The 24,255-nt window shown below is 38.1% G+C and overlaps 1 protein-coding gene across 1 annotated transcript; it reads left to right on the forward strand.

Annotated features, from left to right (window-relative positions):
* Positions 1 to 4,033: 4,033 nt before the first annotated feature.
* Positions 4,034 to 14,859, forward strand: LOC101860098 (NADH dehydrogenase (ubiquinone) complex I, assembly factor 6). The gene is made up of 10 exons (XM_005098695.3): positions 4,034 to 4,424; positions 5,588 to 5,687; positions 6,535 to 6,615; positions 7,563 to 7,604; positions 8,481 to 8,537; positions 9,685 to 9,787; positions 11,237 to 11,370; positions 12,249 to 12,350; positions 13,597 to 13,653; positions 14,640 to 14,859. The coding sequence occupies exons 1-10, from the start codon at positions 4,234 to 4,236 to the stop codon at positions 14,766 to 14,768; spliced, it is 996 nt and encodes a 331-aa protein (XP_005098752.1). The 5' UTR covers positions 4,034 to 4,233; the 3' UTR covers positions 14,769 to 14,859.
* The last annotated feature ends 9,396 nt before the right edge of the window (positions 14,860 to 24,255 follow it).

Consider the following 24,255-nt stretch of genomic DNA (forward strand, 5'->3'; position numbering starts at 1 on the left):
TTGCAACCTGCAGTGCCTTCCCTGCCTCGTACATTGTACGAACATTCCAGGTGCCAAGTCTGGTGGTTTTTCTGGTCGACAGGAGGTTTCTCGGCTTGGTGGCTTCCTTCCGGCTTTCACCACCCTGCGTCATTCTACACTCCCTATTCTCCCCTCTCCTCGGTGATGAAGGTCCTCCAACTTCCAGAACTGGCGGTCGTGTTGTTTTTGCTGTTGATGTTTTTGTAGCTGCTTTTGTTTTTCGGGAAAGGGCCGCTAAGCCTTTGCCCAACCGACCTTAGTCGCCTTGTACGACATGCGCGGTACGGATACAGTGGTCCTATTCTTTGCTCCCCTGTCTCTTGGACAGGGCCCCGAGAACCACACGGGTGGATCTTTCCCTGTTACCGTACCCATTTGTTTAGGTTCCCTGAGTATGTTGTTCTGGGCCTACCCCTGCCTCGCTTGCCCTCAATTTGCCAGTGAGAGCTAGATGTTCAAGACCCTTTGGGAGGCAGCGTGGCGGAGTCAGGCTCTGGTCAAATTAATCAAAGTGAAGAAACGCATTTTTTCGCAGGTTTATGAATTATTTGTTGTTGTTGTTTTTTTGGCTCAACACCTTTCATACCCATTAAAAAACTCATTTCTGTGTGGATATTTCTTTAAAATGTTGATTAAAGGCACAGAAAATGTAAATTTTCAGTTACCACGGACTCGAAAGCTGAGGAAATAACTAATCTTTGGCTGTCATTTTCTCACTAATATTACCTCTGAAAACAGGTGACCCCCACCTCCTTCATTCGCAAATATCTCGATTTGTATTTTTAAGATAAATGAATATTTTTTCATCCTAATAAAGACAAGTAAACGAGCTTTAAGATGATACCAATAACTCTACATGCCCAAAAATTGACGAGAGCCTGATTTCACCACGTTGCCTCACTTATGTCTATTTATTTGTCCCAAAAACAGCATTTGTCGTTTCCTGATTGTTTTTAACATTGAGCGTCCCACGTGGGCTTCATCAAGCACTACCTCATTTGATTTCTTTTCCTTCCACGATACTCTTAGCAGTCTCCTAAGAAACCACAAAGCAATGGAAATACACTGCGTTTTTAGTCGATGGGAATCTTTTTCATATTTACATCGTAGTAAACCAAATTATCAATTCAATTAATGATGTGTGTACAACCCTAGACTTATGCAGCAAGGGTATTATATTGTATTCTATCGTGACCATTAACTCATTGGAAACGCTAATCCTGCCCATTCGAATGCTTGAAAAAGCTTAACTTCGTTATATCTATACAAATTGTCCAATTCTGTTTTCTGTTTCTGAAACTTAAAAAGGCAGGCAACAACAGTTACATCACTATGAAATGTCCAATGTTGTGTTTCTGGTTTGTGTGTGTGTGGGCTTGAAATGTGCCACAACACTGACTTTGATGTGTTATTGGTCGGATAGATGTGTCTGACGCGTTCTTAAAGAGTTAAGATTTGGGGAATTGGAAATCTTGAAGAGGGAATTTAGTGTTTCTGCTGCCACCCGTGCTTTAATTTCAAACGTAATATATCGCAGTCAAACGCAGCTGGCGCCTGAGGGTTGCCTTTAAATAACGCTCACTCGCCAGGCGACAGACAGAGAAAATGAAAGCAATGCATAATGCCAACATAATATTATTATAAAAATTACAGTCGACTCCGCTGCGTTGAACTTGTTTGAGTTGATCTTCGGTTAATTATGTTGATATATTTTTTTTTGGGGTCCCTGCATCTTCTTCTTTACATATCCCAACGGTTAAGTTGAACTTCGGATGAGTTGATCTTTAAACTTTAAACTTAATCCCCTGACGACATCAACTCGTCCGTAGGCGAATGTATCAATAGTACATTATGTATCATCCCAACAGGCCGTGGCAGCAAAGCAAGGACTCTCCATTGCCAAAGAAATAGAGGGGATAGGCCTACATAGGGTATTAATTATAGGCTACAATCAGTCGCAGACCTGATGAAGGCCAAGTCTAGTTTTTAGTTTAATTATTTAAGAGTTTAACGACACTTGCAACACAGTAAGGTCATAGAGGTGCCGAAAATTAGAGGTTTTACAAGAGAGTAACAGACATTAAAAAGAAGCCGAAGAGATAAGGGCGATAGATGTTTGATAGGACAGAAGAAGTAAACCACACCAGAGCGCCCGCCAACCACCCACATTAAAAACTTCTATGAAGCCATGCGTCACATCAGATTGAAACTAAAACGATCAATAAATTATTAATAGTATCACTCTTGAGAACTCCAATAAATGGCAGCAAGTTCGGATATGCGAAGTTACATTATGTCTGGCAAAGATGATTAAGTAAAAATCACATGGCCATGTGTGAAACATTTTTTATCAAGGCCATGAATAGACAGAGAGAGAGAGAGAGAGAGAGAGAGAAAGAGAGAGAGAGAGAGAGAGAGAGAGAGAGAGAGAGAGAGAGAGAGAGAGACAGACAGACAGACAGACAGACAGACAGACAGACAGACACACAGATAGACAGACAGACAGACAGACAGACAGACAGACAGACAGACAGACAGACAGACAGACAGACAGATATCAGGAAGACAATATATGAGGCAGCGTGGTGGAATCAGGCTCTCGTCAAAATAATCAAAGTGAAGAAACTTGCATTTTTCCGCAGGTTTGTGAATTTTTATAAAATATTTGTTTTTTGCTGAACATCTTTCATGCCTATTAAAGAACTCATTTCTGGCTGGATTTTTCTGAAAAGTGTTGATTAAAGGCACAAAAAAGTAAATTTTCAGTTACCACGGACTCTTAAGCTAAGGAAATAACTAATCTGTGGCGGTCATTTTCTCACTAATTTTACCTCTGAAAACAGGTGACCCCCACTTCCTTCTTTCGCAAATATCTCGACTTGTATCAAAGATAAATGGATATTTTTTAAATCCAAATAAAGACAAGTTAATACGCTTTAAGAATATACCAATAACTCTACATGCCCAAAAATTGACGAGAGCCTGATTCCACCACGCTGCCTCACATATTGTATCAAAGTGATAGATATATCTTCAATTGGAGTGCTATAGGCTGCTTGAAAATAGAGCTCAGACACCAAAGGTTACCTCATCTGAAATCCCAGAATAATATAATGATCTCGAGTTTTATAGGCATAGGCTACCCACCACGGCAGTACCGGGTAATAGTATTACCATACCCACCCCATGGCCTCCCTCCCCAACACACACATAAACACACGTATTGCTCCAATTTTTAACCTGCAAATCCAGCTAATTGATAGCCTACATGCTTTGAGCCCAGCAAAGGTCTCTAACAACTCTTTTTCTTGCTTTGTTCGCTGGTTTGTTCTAGGCTCACGCGAGGTTCCTCAAAATTTAATGTGGAGGACATTTAAATCATTGTCAAAGGGTGACAATTAATTTACTTTTGTGTCCATGATTTTGTCATAACTGCAGCACATAATAATGCATCTTCCCTATCCCATTTGTCCGCAGCCGCTTTTCTCAGAGCCGTCAACAATAATAATATGTATTCATTTGCACCTCTGGGTGAATTCAGTGAAGTGAGGAATATTTCGCGTGTGCCTTTCCAAAGGACACTAACGACGGTACGTCGGTCACGTCACGTCGGTCGGGATTCGAACCCCGCGACCTCATGGTTGTCAATCCGAGAGCTTAAATTAAAAAAGAATGTTCACATTAACTGATATACAAGCGCTTTCATGATTGTCAATAGCCTAGGGCCTTATACCGTGATCTTCAGTCGGAGATTTTCAATTTTGGTTCTTTCTAAACTTTCTTTGATAGGAACAAGTTACAGGGAAGATGAAAAAGATCAATAATTTCATGTTGTGTCCTTTCATTCATATAAACGTGTCAAAGAGAAATAAATTACATGGACTGTGGTCATTATAATCTTTTAAAAAATCAGTTATATATATTAAAACTTAACATTAAGAAGCCTGTCCAGAATTCGCACTCGCACTACTCGTACCGTATTTGAAATGTTTGCAAAATCCTGGCATAATTTCCGTTGTGTACATTGCCACACCGGATGCCTGCCCTACCATAGCTAGCTGCTGTAGGCCTAGCAGACTCAAAACATTGTTTGTGCTGCGTTTCAGTACGAAAGTCTCTTGATGAAAACACAATTTCAAGTAAACGGACTGAAGGAGATTGACTGTAATTAAATCACCAAGGTCACTGTTAGTCCATGTGGACATCCCAAACATGATTGGCAGCTGCAGGCCATGCATTTCAGTAAACATAAACACGTACGCGAGGAGACGTTTCAACAAGCTCGTGGAAAAGCACAGATCATTTTTTAGTGGGCACCACCTTCTTCACACTTCTGCCTCTAAATCTGCCCCAGTGCAAAGCCAGAATAAATCTAACATTGAATATTGTGTTGATCTTGTGAGGTAGGTATCATGGCCTCAGATAGAACATGATCTTAGGTTGCATAGATCTCTAGAGATAAAATCATTATGATTATAATCTACTAGATCTAGTACTAGATTTCTAGATCTATATCTAGATCTAGATTCTAGATCTAAATATCTAGAACTAATTATTCACAATTCACTTGAACTTGGACCCTCTGTCGAGATTCTAACCTTCTCATTGTAATTGCCAAGTTACAGTTTGAATTAGATCTAATCTAGATGTTTTAGATGCATATTGTATTCTCAAAGTAAAATGAGTTCACACTGATTGTCTGTAGTCTCTAGTGTAATAGGGGGGGAGGGGGGGCACATACACGCGATCGGGTCGGGACGGGCCTACCGGGTAGTCGGGGCTAGCCAAATTGAGGGCGCAAAGCGGCCATCGTTGCACGAACGGATTGACTCTGTCGGTGACATACAAAAACTAATTTGTTTTTAGGCTGCGAATCGCACGATCGGGTGGTTTGCAGCCAATCACAACAAGGCTGAGTCACATGATGTCCATTTTGACCCATGAATACATTAAGTAGGCTGGGATTTCACAGTTTCGGTCTCACGCCTTGAACGTCTTCTCAATTCTCAACACTAAGGCGAGAATAAAAATCCTTTGTATTCTCAGACTGGGTGAGAATGAAATGGATACTGTTCTCACCCCGGGTGAGAATAACGACAGCCATTAAATAAATATATATAAATATAAAAGTAGTTTAGGGGCCTCATTTGTTACACTCGGGTACCCCACCTTTTTACTTTCGGCAAAGACTCGTGTGTATCATGCGTGTGAAAGAGAGAGAGAGAGAGATTAATGTGCAGAAATCATCCGTGAAACATTAGAACACCGATGCACCTTTCCATGTTAGATTGGCCTATTTCGTAACTGAGTAGATTGAAGTTGAAGAGTCAAAATGTGACATTATATCACTATGCACTGTTGCTTGATTGATGCTGTCAATAAATATGAGAAGAATTTCAGGGGAGTAATTAAACTTGTTCAAGCTTGGAAATTCGATGGCTGTGTTACAATCTCAGCACTTGCTGACTAAATAGAATATAATTCTGTTGGTCATACCACAGTCACGGTATAGTGTACGGCTTATGACATGACTATAATATAATTGCTTTGTTTTTTATCCATGCAGGAAGAGTGATTATGAAAACTACCTGGCCACTTTGCTTCTCCCCAAGAATGTACAGAGGGCTGCTTTTGCTCTTCGAGCCTTCAATGTTGAACTCGCTCAGGTATCTTACTTTGAACATAGTTTGCCATAATATAATATTATAAAGTTGTTTAAACTGATTGTTATTGCTCCAACAGTTTGTGGGATTCACTTTACAGACAATAATTCTGAGAAAGAACTGAGTTTCAAGTCTGATTGATACAGTAAAAACCTTGCACCAAGCAGAAAAATCTTTCAAGAAAACATTATTCTCAATTTAAAGGAGAAATCATTTCACTGTTTTTAAAAAGCTCATCAAAATAAAATGTACACCTCATGTTAAATTGATCCTCTTATGGCCAAACAGGTGCCCTCTTGGTTACCCAAATCAATGCGTCTTTGTTCACTCTTCTTATTTCCCACAACAAACTGATGATTGGATTGTGTCTTTTAATTTATGTGAATGTTTCTGTTACTTTTTCACATGATGCATATTAAATGAAACATGAAAGAGACTCCCTGTCAATTTATATATGGCTGATCACAGACACTCTTTCACAGACACCAATTCAAGTATCTTGCAAGATCTGTAATAGTATTGGGAAGTTGAATGTTTCTGAAATTGAGTAAGGAATATGGAGTATGTGGTTAATTGGTTGATTGATTTTGCAGTTTTTTTCTTTTGTTTTTTTTCTTACTGAAACAAATGACAATTCTAGCCCGTCTTTTCAACTAAAATATCAAACAAAATACAACAAACATACAAAAGTGAGGAGAAATTTATCCTCAGTCAGCTATTTCTAAAAACCATTAAAAGTTAAAAAATCTTCATTAAAAAAAACCTCTTCCTGTTTGAATGTAAATTGTAAAAGTAATGCCAAAGCCTTGCTTTCGCTAGCAAATTTTGTTGTTGTTTTTTTTTCTTTCAGGTACGGGATGTTGTGTCAGACAAGACCATAGGCCTCATGAGAATGCAGTTCTGGAAAGACTCAATGAGTCGAATATTTCAGGTACAGAACGTAGTTGTCTCATTTTAATAATTTTTTTCAGGAAAGAAAGCTGTCTGCATTTCACTATCAGTCTCTACTCCTAAAAAAGCTCTAAGTTGTCTAGCACATTGCAGAAGCAGCACAGATGTGACTTTTAACTCTGGGCTATCCCTTTATTTAGTGGATGTCTGTGCAAATAGGATTTGAGGGTGCCATGACGGAGCCATTAGTGCTCACGTCTCCGAAGTTGAAAGTCTGGGTTCAAGCCTCAGTTCGGACTCAAATTTTTTTCGCCCCTTCCTGCCCACCCAGCAGTAATGGGTACCTGACTTCGAGTTGGGGAAGTAAAGGCGGCGTGGAAAGGAACTGGCCACCCTACCACAATATGCCAGGAAGATGTCTCACTAACAAGGCGATCCCCAATGTCCGCATCGGATGCGGAAACGACTTTATCTTGCGCAAATAAGTGTCAATGCTTCAATACACTTGTCACCTGAGGGTGTTGTTACAATGTGCCTATCACAACAACAACACCCCCTCCCCCGCTGCTCACACCCACCTCACAGCTCATACATACACATACACACACAGACACACACACAAATAACACATATGCACACCCTCATGCATGCACACACACACACTCACACACGCGCGCACGTCACACACACACATACACACACACACACACACACACACACACACACACACACACACACACACACACGCACGCGCATCGGAGGCTCGGGTTCAGGGATTTTTTTCCGCTGCTTTTGCACTCAGAAAAAAAGAGAATATTAAGAAAAGATTGTGCCTGTACATGCCACAATGCATGAGAATTCACTTGCTGACAATCAAAAGAGTCAGTAATTTTTTCCAGAGTGATATTATTATGTATAGCGTTTTAATCATCACAGGTGACACTTTTCTGAAGACACCAAGATTTATTCTCTTTTCTAATATTTCAGGGTGACCCTCCCCAGACACCTGTGGCTGTGGAACTTGCTGGGGTCAGTATGATACACTTTGGTTTGAAAGCAGTTGAAAATTATTATGAACTGATTTGTTTAATGGCACCAATTTTTCCTCCTACTTCTGGCACAGTTATTCAGTAGGCTATGATGTGGTGAACAGCAAAATGTTTTGGAGGAATAAATATAAGTGAAATATATGTGATTAGTTTTTATTAAGTTTTAGTAAGAGTTTCACGGCACCGGCAACACGTATAAGTCATATTATAAGTGTACCCGGTGGCTAGGCATACGGGCAATTTTAGACGCCACCAGTGTACCAGTGGCTAGACTCAAAGAGTTGAAGATGATTTTGTGGGTAGTTAGCAGGTGTTCTGGTGTGGATTGCTCCTTTTTGTCTATCAAACATCTACTGTCCATATCTCTTCTCCTTCTTTTTTGTGTTTGTTACTCTCTTGTAACTCCTCCTATCTTCGGCCCTTATTTGACTTAATTGTGTTGTAGATGCTGTGAAACTTTTACTACAACAAATAAGATGATTGTTCAGCTCTGCAAAAATTTTTTTTTTCTGGGCACAAACCCTGAAACAACTTTGCATGTCTGAGAACAAAAAATCTCTTTGGTCACAAGCAAATCGACTTAATCTGTCTGTTTTCAGTCTAATCTTTGAGCAGAGCAGTATATTCCCTAAGGTTGTGGTGAATGTGCCCCCCCCCCCCCCCTCTCTCTCTTTGTATACATGAAAATTATCTTGCATATATTTTAAAAAATGAACATGAAATTGAAGAGTATTAAGAGCACAATTTGAATGCTATCTGTATGTCGGTGTAAAAAATGTTGACTTTACTTTAATGTATTTGTTCAAGATAATTTTCACACAGAGCACTTGTCTATGTTTTCCCCCCCCCCTCTTAGGTGTGTGGTTTCTACAAGCTGTCTAAGCGCTGGATGGAGCGTATAGTGGAGGCCAGGGTAGGTGTTGAGAACACATTAATTTGAACTAAATAATTAATAGATATGATGTCTGTCTGTTCATTTTGTAAAAGATAGAGGCATTACAAAAAATTTGAATCCTTTCACCCTGTGATTTTCATTTCCTCTGCTTGTGATATTGAAACCATGGTTCAACAATGTTTAAATATTTATTACTTGTGAAACGATTGCTATTTTGAAAAAATAAAAAACACCTATAGTGGAATAGCAGTTTGAATATTGGGATATTTCCCCTCCCATCCTCAGATACAATATGGTGTCTTTTTTTTCTTTCTTTTTCTATTTGTCCCTTTATCTTGGAACTGTGAGTGGTTAGTGGGTGTTCTCATATAGTCTACTCGTTCTACTTATTTTCAAAGTTTCTGTTGCCCCCAGAATGTGATTGTAACTAATTCGACATGATTACATTGTCACAAAAATGATGTCTTGAACATAAGGCTATGGGAAGATGAAATTACCTGAATGTTGTACCTCAGTCATTGTTAGTAACTGTTAAAAGATAGGTCTCACTTATATATCTTGTCCCATAGCCTTTTTTGTTTTTTTCTGTCTTGCCACAACTTCCTTGTCCCACTTCTTTCTTACTCCTGTTACCCATTTCTGTTTAATGATAATGATGAATAGCATTTACATTGTCCATTTTCATCTCGATGAGATACTCGTCATGTATTACAATAATTAAATAGGTATGGCAAACACATTCACAATTCAAAAGAATGTTAAAAGACGACATACTTGTACTTTGATGATAATCCACTCTTGCAATAAGCAAGTATATAGATACCCATTTGGACATGAAAAAAATTATTATGATCAACAACTCACAATTTGAAAAAAAGAAAGGAATCTGCACATCTGATAAAACGATTATGGCGTAATCATATTTTCTTACTCTCAATATCTCCATAGAGTATTAATTTAAATATTTTTTCCTTATGAGACACTTTTCTTGAGATTTTAAAATTGAAGGTTATATCTTAAATATCAAAGACAGATAAATTTGAGATGATATTTCATTTATATTAGATCATCCTACTCCATCATCTTACTATTTTTCTGTATAAGCATTTTCTTCCTTTATGATTGGTTCTGTGTTGCCTTATTCACTTCTTTCTGTCTTTTTCAGGCATTGCAATTGAACAGGGATTCCTTCTTGTCTATAAAAGAAGCCGAGGAATATGCAGAACACTCAAATTCCTCTCTTACTTACCTTCTCTTGGAATGCTCAGGTTTGTAAAGAGTGAATTAAAATCTTTTTATTGCTTTCTCATTTGATGTGGCCAAATTTCATTCTGCAGTTACTGAATTAACTCTTTTTTCGAATGATGGTGGGCAGTGTTTGTTGCACCTTTTGACATTGTGAAAAGGACTTAATAACACTTTCAACCCACGCAGCATTTAATAACACTTTCAACCCACGCAGCATGTAATAACACTTTCAACCCACGCAGCATGTAATAACACTTTCAACCCACGCAGCATGCAGAGTGCGCAACACTCATCTCCACTGACCAGGATACAGGTGCGGAACATGCTATATCACACCGGCGCCGATCGGCGTCTTGTAGAGGCAAAGTGTTATGGACGAACTTTATTAAGTTGAAATTATGTGTAAGCCTATATATTTATCAGGTTTTAAGGCAGAATACTTTTTTAAAATAGATGATGCAAAATCTGTTTGCTGTCATAGTTCATGACAACTTGGTAGAATTGTTTATTGTTAAAAACATAGTTTTTAAAATTCTTTTTAACCATTTCCCCAAAACATGTATTTGATTCACAGTACAATGGTTGTTGGAACTACAGTGTATAAATGATATTCTCTTCATTGTAGAGTTGTTGTTTTTTTTAAATGGGAGACCAAATTCGCTGTTTCAAAAATAGAAAGCTGTTATAGTTCTTGCTTCTGTGGTTTATAAGTAGGGATATAACAGAAAAATGATCTATTAAGGGTGTCTAAATTCTTGTCCCCTGATTATCACAGCTTCTTAGCCTTTTATAGTGTTTATACTATTGTAGTAGTAGTTTGATATGGGTTTATTACCTCTTTTGAACTGTGTTAAGCGATTTGAGAGGTGGTGCCCACGAGTTTTATCAAACAGGGCCTTGAGAAACCTCCTGTAACAAGCCAGGTTCAGAAAGGATCACTAGGGTTTTGAGCCAGGACAGGAGGGGCATGTGTAGCACACTTTCTTGGTATTGCCCTCAGACAATCTGCATCTTCTCTGAGTTGGTAGAGACACTTGTCCCTTCGGACCAGGTACGGTACACGCTTTTTCACATCGGCATCTCGTGTGGAAAAGAAACGACTTCTTATGGTCACCGATCAGCGTCCCATGGGGGCAAAGTGTTAAAGCTTATATTGCTGTGTTAGTATCCATTATCTTGGGGTGAAAGTCAGTGCTCGGGCTTTATTCCCATGTTGTTCAGCTACTGTGAGGGTAAATGTCGCTTACATTTTTTCCCCACAAAGTAGATGAAATTTTGAAAAACCAATATGAAGCTGAATCCTCTTTAAAAGTTTAAAAACACCTCTAAAGTTGTTTTCTCTGATTAAATGTCATATATTTTTTTTTTAACATCTCTATTGTTTTTGCAGGTACGTGTGTGATGAGAAAATTTTTTCGAAAGTAGGAATAAAAGACCTTTTATTGCTTTCTTTCTTTTCCATCGTAAAGGCATCAAGAATGTTCAGGCAGATCATGCTGCCAGTCACTTGGGCAAGGCTCAGGGGCTGGTCACCTTGGTGAGGGCTGTGCCATATCACGCTGCTAGGAGATCTGTGCTCTTGCCCATGGAGATACTGGCTAAGGTGATGATTGTTAAAACAGTTTACTGTAAAGTATTAACTCATTAAAACCTGAGTTTTTTCCTCCTTTTCCTGGAGTTTTTTCTTCAGCCACCTAAACCGGATGCACTATGTCTCATTATAACCCCGAAAGCTTACCTACAACTTCTAAATGGCAGGAACAAAGGCTTAGTCATTACTAAAAAAAAACTTGATCAGAAATAGTTTTTTCAAAAGGAAAAACTAGCACTAAATAAAAGGAAACAGTTGTCAGTAGTACTGGACGCTCCCTGCGTCCGATGGGGTTTAAAGAGTTACATGGAACATGATTTCTGGTGCATGAACTGGCTGACTCCTTGTTCTAGATGTTGTAAGTCTGACTGAGAAGAGAGCCCTTTGCCAAATAGATGTCAGCTTCCCAATCAGCTCGTTGTGTGTTATCGGCTAGTTGAATTTTGATGTACATGCAATGGATTTTCTCCAATTTAGTAGTGAAGACTGGTTGGGAATGTCACAGATTAATTCCATTGATGGTTAAATGACACTGTTTTCATTCCTTTGAAAGATCATATCTGAGTTAATATGGGTTTTTTTGTCTGTGGTTGTAAATGATTGTTAATATTTCATGCCTCTGTCAACTCAGTTTAGATTGTTTAGGTAGCATACTTCTTCAACCCTGCCTTTCAGGGCCAATCCAGGCTGAATGAGACACAGCATTTCAGGAGGAAAACAAAAATGCTTGATATAATAATTAACCCATATCTTTTACATTAATTTTGAAAGTCCTAACTATTACACAGTAGACACTATTTACTACAGAGGTGAGGAATTGCTAATGAAAGTGCTGACATTATATTTAGATGGCACTACAAAATTTAACTGTCTGTATTTTTTTTTTTCAGCATAAGGTATCTCAAGAGGACGTGATAAGAGGAAAAGATGCTCAACCAGTAAAAGACGTCATATTTGATATAGCCAGTGTGGCCCATCAACATTTGGAAAAGGTAACCATTTCCTCAAATGAATTTGAGCACCCTAAGACAGTAGTATGCACTGTTTGTCCTTTTTGTAGAAGTTCTGTTGTGAAATGTTTGATTTTGGGTGGTTGGCGGGTGCTCTGGTGTGGTTTGCTCCTTCTTTCCTATCAAATATCTATCGTCCTGATCTCTCCTCCTTCTTTTTTGTGTATGTTACTCTCTTTTAACACATCTATTCTTCGACTTTTATATAAACTTATTGTGTTGCAAGTGCTGTAAAACTATCACTAAAACTAAAAAACTATTATGAAAACTTTAAAAAAATGTTTGATTTTTAATTTTATGGTTTTATTAGGATTAATATTTTTTAAAACTTGGTTGTCTCTTTCAAATATGTGATCCTATTACTGCTGCAAACTTATACAGTTAAGGCAGTTTTTTGAAAGAGGCACTCAGCACCTTAAAATCACATTTCTGGGTGGATTTTATAGAAAAACGTTGATCAAAAGCACAAAAAAATGTAGTCACCAAACTTTGCTGGCCATTTTCTGACTAACGTTATCTCTGTCACCGGCTGACCCCTACCTTCTTCAGTCACAAATGTCTAGACTTCAAGGTAAATAGGTAATTTATTTTTCATTATAAACATGACAAATAAACAAGCTTTAGGATGACTTCAACTCTATATGCCAAAAAATTGGTGAGCTCTGGATACCATCCACAGTGTTGTGACACAAATGATAAGATTATTTTGGTGAGTTTGGTGACCATGTCCTAAGCATGTCACAAAGACATTTTCCTAGTTTGTTTTGTTTTTTTCTTCACTTCACACATGATGGCATGGCAGGAGAAACTGACCTCTCATGCCAGATCTGGCCATCGTTTGGTGACCTTGCCTTCCAGTGTACTAGATCTTTGAACGTGGCAAAGTTAATATCTGTGGGTGGTTTGCGCGTGCTCTGGTGTGGTTTGCTCCTTTTTTCCTATCAGACACCTATCGTCTTTATCTCCCCTTCTTCTTTTTTGTGTTTGTTACTCCCTTGTAACACCTCTAATCTTCGGCTCTTGTATGACCCTATTGTGTTGCAAGTTCCGTAAAACTCTTACTAAAAGTAAAAGTTATTATCTTCATGTGGTAGTCCTCTGTGATTCATTTGATGTTGTTTAATGGCTGAAAGCATCATAATATTTTCTACTTTCGGCTTATGGAAGACATATCACAACTAATATTTTTTTGTTTATAAAACGATACTCTTTTTTTTGCTTCCTTCAGGCAAGATCTCTTCGTTCAGACTTGCCCGATAAATGTTATACAGTCTTTTTGAATGCGGTGAGTTTCTCAAGTTTATTTATTAATCCAAAGCAATGTTTTGCTGCATTTTATTTTTTTTTTATACTCTGGTGGCATTTTCTAGTGTTGGTTTCCTTTGATATCTTTGTGTGCATTTCATGACCATTCACATGCCTGGATAATTAATAGGTCTAGTTATATGTACTTATGCATGTGAAAGAATAATTATGTGTCAGTATTACCTGAGTGTGCACAAATGCAGGTGGTGTGTGCAGTCATACACAATTGTGGAATAAGTGTGTATGATGTAGCAGTTAGGTGCTTCACCTTCGCCAAGGACTGATTTATGGTAACTATCAGTCCTTTTTAAAAAATACTTTATGACAGTTTTTTTTCGATATGCTTCTCTTTTCTGGAGCAAACATTTGGGTCTTAGTTTTTCTATCAGCCATTTTCTGCTGTGACCAAATAAAATGTTATACATGTATAAACTGTACTGATACTTCATTGGAATAGTTTGTCAGTGTGCTTTCATCAGTTTCAACAATCAGGACACAAAACAGATCACCCAACATCATGTCAACACAATTACATTGTGAATGAAGCTTCTCCCCCCACCTCACCTGCCCCACCTCCACCCCTCCCATCAGTGATGCACAAAGCCAACATCTCCTTCTACCCAGAGTTATGTTAGTTGGCTTTGTGTGAATCACTGCACACCACTTTTCAGTGTTGAGTAGCAAAAGAAGAGAAATTTGAGGAAATATGGATGTTCTAGAGGCTCTAGAACTTGATTTCTAAATAAGAACACTAACACTGTAGATTACCACAAAAATTGATTTTCTTTTTCGAGCCAGGTACACCCTTTCTGTCCATTGTCAAGCCAGTTGATTTTGTACTCTGACTGTTTTTGTGAACTAAATGTCATATTCTACAGAATTATAATTTATTGGTATTATTAATCCTTGTACTTTTTTGGTGATTTCTTTACCAGGTAATAAAATGCTGATTGTTTGTATCTGCAGGCTGTGTGTGACCACTACTTGAAGGCTCTTCAACAAGCAGATTTCAATGTGTTTGATGGAAAACTGCAACAAAGAAATCATTTACTAGCATATAGCATGTTCTTCAATAAATTAAGAAAGAGATTTTAGATAGAAATTAAGCACTGGTTTTATGAAATTCTCAACTTCTGTGTCCTGGATGAAAAATAAACAAATGTTCAAGTGGACATTCAAAAAGATCTGGATGATGTTATTTTTAAATTTGTGTTTATGTATGTCAGTGATCTGTTCAAGTTCTTAGTGTCTGATTTTAAGAGCAATGACAATGACAATGACAATCTTTATTCATCTCGCAGGGAGAAATTTGTCTTGGTCGTTAACAATGGCAGTAGACGTTACAAAAGTTAGACTTAAAGGTGCACTCACGCAAACGCACAAGAAGACAGGACATTAGGCCAAGTAAATACATGTCTCACGGGCTGGGACAACCCGCTCCGTAAAACATTCATTCTCTCTCTCTCTCTCTCTCTCTCTCTCTCTCTCTCTCTCTCTCTCTCTCTCTCTCTGTTTCATTTGTAGCACTGTGTGTTCAGTAACCTCACTGCAGTTGGTACGAATGAATTTCTATATCTGTCTGTTCTTGCTCATTTTTCCGTGTGAGAATGTAGTGCCCCTTGCATTCTTGGGAGCCTTGTGCAGTTTTTCAAGAAACTGCAAAATTTGTATTTAATCTCTATTCTTCGTTTACTAGCATGAATTTGCTTTCATCTTTACTTGTGCGTCTGGCTGAAGCAGGTCTTTTTTTGTTGTTATTAATGTATGTGCTTTTACATCCCCCTCAACCTGATTTAGATCTTTGGGGGTGGGGGGTTCTCGCCCCACAATACGAGCAACTCGTTTTGCGGGAAGGCCGGTCGTGGCGGGGATCTAAACTTAGAAACTAGGCTTGCCCTGTTGCGCTGGCGCAGGCTGTGAAGGAAGGTAGGGAGACCAAGGCCTAGGCCCTGATCAACTCCCCACTCACCTTGTCTCGCCACCCTCTCCCCTTCCTTTCAGTTTCACACACAGGACGGCACGGTGATGGGTGGCACTGTCTGCGTTGTCATTTCTCGCCTCTCACTCTCTCGCTACTGTTACTCGTCATGTCAAGCCAACGATCAGTATCAAGTCTCGGTACCGAGCAGTAGTTAAGTGCTCGGGCAGAGACGGGAAGGGCGTTTCTCGCGAAAAACGAGTACTTGGCTCGTCTCGTGCCCGCCCCTACCACAGACACCAGTGAGCGGTTCCTCTCTTTGAGGACGTTTGATCTCCTGTGTCTCAGCGTGTCTTAGAACATGTGCTCCTCCCCTCAGAGGGTTTGTCACATGATGCCTGTCAGAATAGACAAGAGCTTTCTCAACATTAAAATTAGGAGTGAGTGGGCTTGCTTTGCTTTCCTGAGGTGGCACTCGTTTGGGCGTGAGTATTTGCTTTGGTGTCTTCCTACTTTCTTGAAAGTTTCCTTTACTTCTGAGGTTAAATGGCGTTCAATAAAATTTTAAAAGTTCTTTCTCAGATAGAAACACTGGGTGAGAAATGTCCTTTGAAGGGCATGATAAACTCCAACACATTTTGGATTGGAAACGTTAATCTCTGCCTGCAGTCTAGTAAATTGAGCAATCAAAAGAGGACAGCCTTACTTTTTCAAGAATATCAATAACCTCACGCTGTAGGACAAGACTACAGTACCAACAGATTAACCCTATCCATACGTCATGTTTTACTATCGTATCCATACAACGTGGGGACCTCTGTGCCACCACTTTCCAAAAATTTACTCGATAATCCAATCTGTACACTTTGCATAGCAGTCTGTCAAAATGATTTGTTTTAGAAAGACTGAAAGTTTCAAAGAGATCTTCGTACTACTAGTACTAGAAGTATTCTAACATTTGAAGAATACAACCTCGGGGGTACAAAATGACCCCAGGGTGTACAGATAGGGTTAAACGTCTTGCAATCAGTTAGAATAAGAAACATGGCTGGTGTGTCAGTCAGTTACCAAAGTGACAGAGGGCAATATTATGTATTAAAAGGGCAATATTTATCAAAATAAACAACAAAGAAGAGAAGGTATATTTAGAGTAGCTTTATTATTGGTATTTTTTTTTCACTATCACAGACAACATCAAAATAAGGATAAACTTAAGTACTCTTCTGACTATCGCCAGCAAACTGTTAAATTTGAGTGTGAATGATACTTCAGTACAAAAACCACAGAAAAACCGCCACAGGATATGAAATATGCAAAGCACATCTGATATTCAGTTAAAAAGAATATTACATTTACGAAACAAAAAATTGCTGTGTACACATAATATGTCCTATATTACATGCACTGGTACTTAATCTGTTCACTCTTACTGTTCTTCATTTTAAGAAGAAAAGAAAACAGATAAGGGATATGTTGAAATTCATACAATAATTGCTGCTATTGTGTAAAATGAAATCCTGATTAAAAAATTTTTTTTTTACACCTTTAAAAATGCATAGACCACCTTTCGATAAACCACATAAGCACATGTTTATGAAAAAAGAGCATATTAAAACGAACCATGGGCAAAACAGTTTCAACTTCGTAAATCATTGGCAAACACAAGGAAGCCCTGTAGTGTGGTTGGACCAATATCAACTGTGGACACCATACAAAGAACATTAACTCATTGCTGAAGGCCTACGAGAAAACTCAAAACTTGTACCCAGGCAGCCACCTGACTACGAGAAAAATCCGAGTCCCTTGATGTCTCTCTAAAACTTGCTCCAGTCCATCATTTCCAAGTTTAAAAAAAAACTATTATAGAGTTACCGTTCGTACACTTTCGTACCCTCATTGCCCCGCTAATTTTGTAGCTGTTTAGAGGGAAAATTATTGCACTTTTAATGTGGGTACCTAGATCTGTGGGTGTGGCTGGAGGCAGCCCAGGTGGGTGTGTCTGCTCAGGGAGGCAGCCCAGGTGGAAATGGGTTAAGAAGTGAACCCATTGGGGAATCCTGTCAGTATAACTTGTCCTTATCAGACCAGAGGACAAACTAAAGAGTTGAGTTTAGGTTCTCTTAAATGATCATGACTCACCACTGGAAATTAGTTGAACTGTAAGCCAAACAGATTTACGTACATCAAATTAAAGATTTGTGAGGCATTTTGGTGAACTCAGGCGATCGTCATAATAATGAAATTAAAGATAACAGCATTTTCCCGCCCAATTGGCGATTTTGAGATTTTTTTGTATGGTTGTATCAAGTGTAAGGGCCTATCACTAGCTAAGTTGGAATCTCATGCAGATGGCCCTGGTTCAAATCCCCAAAAGGGTGTTGTTAAACTCAGGTTGCTTCATGAGTTTTCAAGTCTTTCTGCTCACATGATCCAGCCGTATCAGAGATGGAAATATAATTCAAAGGTCCTGACTCCTAAGTATCTTTACAGTTATCAATTATGGACTTAGAAATTTTTTTGTGTAAAATTGGTATTTAAGAGACTTATGGTGAAATAGTAATAAGACTTTCAGCCATAAACTTTGTGTTCTTCAATAGTGCCAGTACATATAGTTGGTGCTGTGTGTTTTTTTCAAACACCATCCGATGATGTTATATATAGGCTATATATTTACAGTCGACTACACTTGTAGCGATTTCGTTGGGGGACCCGAAAAAAGATTGCTATATCCGTTTGCAACAGCCGTTGGAAGAAAAATTCAAGGGAAATAATCCCTCATGGCGCTAGACGAAGTGAGAGAGAGAGTCAGTATTGTGTTCGCTTCGGCGCTTATCATTCACGAGGGAGATTGCTCTATCTGATGCCTCGTACTATTGTGGGAATGGGCGTAACGTTACAAAACATCATCGGGTTCATCAATGCCAGGTCAAAACTAACCACGGGGGAAACATCGTTAAATCCGTTTTATTTTTACTAAAAACAATATGGGCCGGGGATAAGAATACAGCCGTCATGATAGATGTAGTGAATTCGGTACAACCGTTACAATTTTATTGAGTATGTGTTACATTGGTGCCTGTTCCACAGAAAAAGATCACTACGTCCGAACACCTTTACAACCGACTTCGCTACAAGTGGAGTGGACTGTACATTATTAAAATCCATTTTTGTAAGGGGTGGGGATATGTTAGGAACAGATGAAACCCTTTGTAGACTTACTCAACACTAGCAATCGGATGTTGATAGATCCTAAGCAAAGTAAAGTAGTTTCTTTTGGACCCATATTTCATCAAAATTGTTTTTTGTTTTCGATCAATACAATTTAAAAAATGTGAGAAACATAAATGGCTCGGGCGAGTGGTTATTTTTCTTCTCTAAATGGAAGGAAAATAGAAATGAGTTCATTGTCCTAAATTTTACATGCAAAGAGTTTTGTGACAAAACAGTGAAATAAGTTGTTTCTTTAAAAAAAAAGCAGATTACTTGATTCACCATTTGTATGCTATAAAGACAAAACTGTATAGTAGTAGTAATATAAAATCATTGGCTTCAATTTTAATACATTTTGTGGCAAAATTTTCAGCAAAGAGAAGAAAGTAAAAGAAGTGAGTTCAAATATTGGAGATAATCTGTTTTGTCACAAAGCCCCCTCACAGGTATTGGTGGTTATGGAGGACAAGTGGTCTCTTGTACATGTTTGCCAACAAACTGTTTCAAATATGTTATCCCTCAGAGGCTCCTTAAACGAGCCCATACTATTCAGAAGTGATTATGTACACACATAATCGTACCAACCAGTAAAGACAAAACAAATAAAGGCTTTCCTTATGTACAATACCTTTTACACCAAGAAAATCGTTCTTTCAAAATTCAGGAAATGTACAGAGAAACCAGATCTTTTACTTTCACGATGAAGCAATTGATAATATTGCCATTACATGTATGGTTGTAGCGGTATAGGTCATATCATTATATGAGATAGGGCTGAGGCAGACATGTATATAATACATTCAGGGCAGACAAAAAAATCATGGCTGGATAACTCTTCTTAAATACAAGTATTTTACTACTTTAATTGACAGACAATTTTTTCCAAATTGCTTATTAGACTTGTGTACTTTTTCAGCTCAAGAGGTGGAGAAGTGCTGTTTATATACGCGACCAGATTGGAGGGCTCCCTCATATAATTTTAGTAGAGGTTACACGGCGCTCGCAACTGCATAAGGTCATACGAGCGCCAGAAGATTAGAGGTGTTACAAGAGAGCAACAAACATAAAAAAGAAGAAGGGGACATAAGGACGGGAGATGTTTGAAAGGAAAGAAGAAGCAAACCACACCAGAGCACTCGCCAACCACCCATTGGTTCCCTCAGTTATTTCCTTTGTTACCTATGGGTCTAGACCATCACAGTGTGAGGCAGCGGGTGGCTGGAGCTGGCCACTGGTAGGTCTTGCTTCGTTACTTTCCTTCCGTTGTTTCTGTCTGTCCGTCCAACTTTTTCCCACAACAAAATGACCATTATTGTGTTGATGTGCTTCTGTTTACTCATACAAACATACGAACAAACAAACATACAAACATACAAACAAACAAACATACAAACAAACATACAAACATGCAAACAAACAAACAAACAAACATACAAACAAACAAACAAACATACAAACAAACAAACATACAAACATACAAACATATGAACATACGAACAAACAAACATACAAACATACAAACATACGAACAAACAAACATACAAACATACGAACATACGAACAAACAAACATACAAACATACAAACAATTTGAGGCCAAACCTACAAGATACTCTACTTAACCTATGACATGAGTAGGCCTAGTACTAAATAGAATAGATCCAACCATAATTTTCAGCGACCCAGAAGAAGATAAATAAGGTGGGACAGGTGAATGTTTCACAGACAGACAAAGTACTCACAACACCACATAATTATATGTATTGCCAGAAACAAGTTAGAGCTACCTGCTGAAAAAGTAGGCTTGGTCTTGAGCAAAAGAATTCATTCACTTAAACTCATAAAAATGAAAGAAAACATTTTAGTGTAGTACTATACTCGGAGAGTAGCCAAAGTCAGTCATTAACAGTCTTTGCAGCAACAGAAGAGAAATACTGTGTGTTCTAAAAAAAAAAAAGAAAAAACCCCCAAAATTGGTTTTCGTTATCATGTGAAAAACAGTAGTATGTGCCTAGCACCCAGCAAGCTGCATGTTCCCCTAAAAAAGGGAGGGAAATTGTAAACTGAATGAATAAAGAATGGATTGTGAAGTTGTGTGAGCCTATGGGGGATAGACGACTGTACACGATTGCTTTATTAATTTTCACTCTATCAGAATTTTTTCTATTCCAATTCTATGCTGATTTCAGGAATAAATTAAGACCTGCTGCAAGTATGTAAATAATTGTAACTTCAGAAATACGCAAAGCGGGATTGCTCATAGAAATTATATCAGATTCTCTCTCAGCCTTAGTAATCCTGTACTAAGGCATTCATATAAAAAACGGTCTCATAGTGTTCCTCAACTTCTTATCTCAAGACCAGTACAACTACAAAAAAATATTGTTAACTGTATCATGGCAAACTATAAGTCAGTAACTACATTAAAAAAACATTTGAACATTGATGACCAACTGGTCAGTCATAAATATAGGGGTAAACAGGTTTGTCCTGAGCAAAAGACCAGCAGTGTTTGAAAAAATACATGACATTTAGAATAAGGGCAAGTACTAGTAAAATGTCCAATTTTTTTTTGGTAACTCTTGAAGTTAAAGGAATAGATGAGAAGAAAAACAAAACTGGGCTTTTGTTTCCAGAAACAGACCACAGTCATGAGTACATAACGATGACTTTGAAATAGTTTGTCCAAATAGTTTTTGTAACAAAAACATCAAAGCCATAAAAATGTGAGAGAAAGCAGAAGGAGATAGTTCTACACCTCAGTGGACACAAGTGATCATGATCTCATTTCAAAGTTGGTTCTCATTCCTCTGACAGGAACATTAGGCCTATCCCTTTCCAGAAAGGACAAGAAAATGTTTGGACCAGGCTTGGACTTTAAACTGGATCCTCAGAATGCTGGTTAACTTTCTCAAATCAACCACAACGCAGTGGCTATTGATTTCATCCCCGCTTTAGGTGAATGAAAAATCATAAACAATGAGACTCTTAATCAGGATCTCATATACCAGTGATTACATTGTTACACAGATTTTTTAAAGTTTAAAATCACAAGCACACCATACTGAAATGCGTAGAAGCCACATTTAACTGGCGAGCAACAGATACTGTCTTTCAAGGCAGACTTTCATATATAAGGGAAATATAATGTCATAACCAAGAGACATGTGAATATGACCATAGGCATTCCACCAGCAAACCATTGTCACAACCAAGCTCATCACAAGTGGATTAAAATATAGAGTAGGCAAAACCCAATACATGCATTAAAAAGCAATGGGGTGGTCTATATAAATCATACTAAGTGTTATGCAGAGCAGTTTAATTTAAAAAATAAGGGTGTACACTGCCACACCAAATAGGTACTCCAGTTCTTGTTTAGGCTAAAAAAAAAAACCCTATAAATTTGTAATAGCCCTAGAAAAAGAAAACAGGCGGAAGATGAACATTTGTTTTAGATGTCTTTGGTCAGTACTCTTGTTCACGAGTGATTACTAAGCCTATGGACAGCCCTGAAGCAATAGGACTGTAGCCTCCTACAATGTTTTATGATTGTGTGGTTAGGGGAAGCCCATGCTCATGGCTTCATGTGGTATCCCCGAGCTGAGTACGTTCTTGTATTAACTCCATTCTCCTGTTTTTTTAAAAATCACTTTAAAAGTCACAAAATTCCAGCCACGAAAATAGGGAGTACAAAATGGAACTGAAATTCCACAGATCACTGTCATTAACTGGAATAATTGTGGGCTCAAAGCGATGATTTTTCAACAGCTTGAAAGCTGTAACAAAAATTCCTACAAGCCAGAAACACAAGCTAGTACAAGACAATACTCAGCTCCCCGTGGGTTCCATGCCCTTTTCTACATGTTATGGCTATGGAAGAGACAGAGACGAAACTGAGAGGCTGGGGAGACATTAAGCTTCCTAGAGAGCCACAGGAAATTGAACCATGGAGTCCAGAATGATGCCAGCTGAGTTCATGAAAAGAGCACCCCCACGTGTGAGAAGGAAAAAAATACGTACTTTCTTTCAATATAGATTGTAAAGCGCATAGAGCTTGTTCTTAAGCAGGAATTTATGCTATATAAATGGCATTTATCGTATTATCATCACCAATAGCAGCACTATATCCAACAAAATGCCGATGCAACAAAATCAAGGTTCTGTGCCTTCTTCCTCATTCCACTTTAACCAGGTTTCTGGCGCTAACAGGCATGCCCTGTCTTCACTTTCACCTCACGAAATATCTTTAACAAGTGCAGTATGCACACACATCCTCCGAGATGAGGAAAAGAAAAGTGGGTGGTTGGCAGGAGCTCTGCTATGGTTTGCTCTTTCTTTCCTATCAAACATCTAACGTCCTTATCTCTCCTCCTTCTTTTCTGAGTTTGTTACTCTCTTGTAACACCTCTAATCATTGGTACTTATATGACCTTATTGTGTTGCAAGTGCTGTAAAACTCTTACAAAAAAAAAAAGGAAAAGAAAATTAAATACTTCATTCAAACCTATCATGTGACCAGGGCAATGAAAATCCTAAGTAAAAAAAAAGATCTATAGATATTCGCCATTAATGCCAAAACAAAACTGGGACGGGAGGAGGAATTTGAACTTATGAGAATGAAAGTCAAATTCTGTACCGTTAGACAAATTTAGGGACAAATTATGAATGGACGTGTTGGGAGCATAAAACTTTTACATGGATGTAGAAGAAAATATTCAAATGTTACATTCATTTGTGGCAAATGACGATTTACAGGAACGTGGTACTCCAGGGAGTGTGTACATAGAATGTGTAGAGAGTTTTTAAAATCCAACACAACTAAAGCTTAAAGTTGACACTTTGTGTAAATTTGATTCTGTAAAAATTGGTCAAACGTGGCAAAGATAATTTTTTTCAAGAGTCTGCATGTATCATGCATGCTTAGTATGCAAAACTATATACCAGACTGATCTATTTACAGTTATATACAGCTCAGTACATGAAATGCAAACACATTCTGCAGATCATATAAGATATACTGCACTCTACATGAATTATGAGAAATGAGAAATCATAGAAAGCATGATGGATAACCACCAAGTTATTGACACATGAATGCAATCGGACCGAGTTAAAAAAAAAAAAATTTATTGAAAAAAACAACCCCCAAACAGACAAAAAACAACTGCATCAAGCCTTGTTTTCTGGCATGAGAAGTTAAAAATGACACATTTTTGTAATATTCACTGGGTTGTTGAAGAACACAAACTATTAGCTCTAAAAAAACAAAAAAAAAACAAAACTATGAAATGACTAGAACACACTTAGCATAAGATATTCATCTAACCAGACTGGCCAATAAGATATGAAACACAAAAGAATTTGAGAAATGAACTGAGCAAAGTATTTTGTGAAATGTAAGACACACTCCACTCTGTTTTTTAGACATGGAGAGGAACTAGGGGGTGGAGGG

The sequence above is a fragment of the Aplysia californica genome, unplaced genomic scaffold (assembly GCF_000002075.1).
Source record: "Aplysia californica isolate F4 #8 unplaced genomic scaffold, AplCal3.0 scaffold00191, whole genome shotgun sequence".
Taxonomy (NCBI): Eukaryota; Metazoa; Mollusca; class Gastropoda; order Aplysiida; family Aplysiidae; genus Aplysia; species Aplysia californica.

Bases quoted from the DNA above. Each gene is read 5' to 3' on its own strand.
- LOC101860098 (XM_005098695.3), top strand. From the start codon at position 4,234: ATGATTGGCAGCTGCAGGCCATGCATTTCAGTAAACATAAACACGTAC. The intron at 5,688-6,534 runs GTATCTTACTTT...TTTTTCTTTCAG, and splicing joins TCAATGTTGAACTCGCTCAG to GTACGGGATGTTGTGTCAGA. The intron at 13,654-14,639 runs GTGAGTTTCTCA...TTGTATCTGCAG, and splicing joins ATACAGTCTTTTTGAATGCG to GCTGTGTGTGACCACTACTT.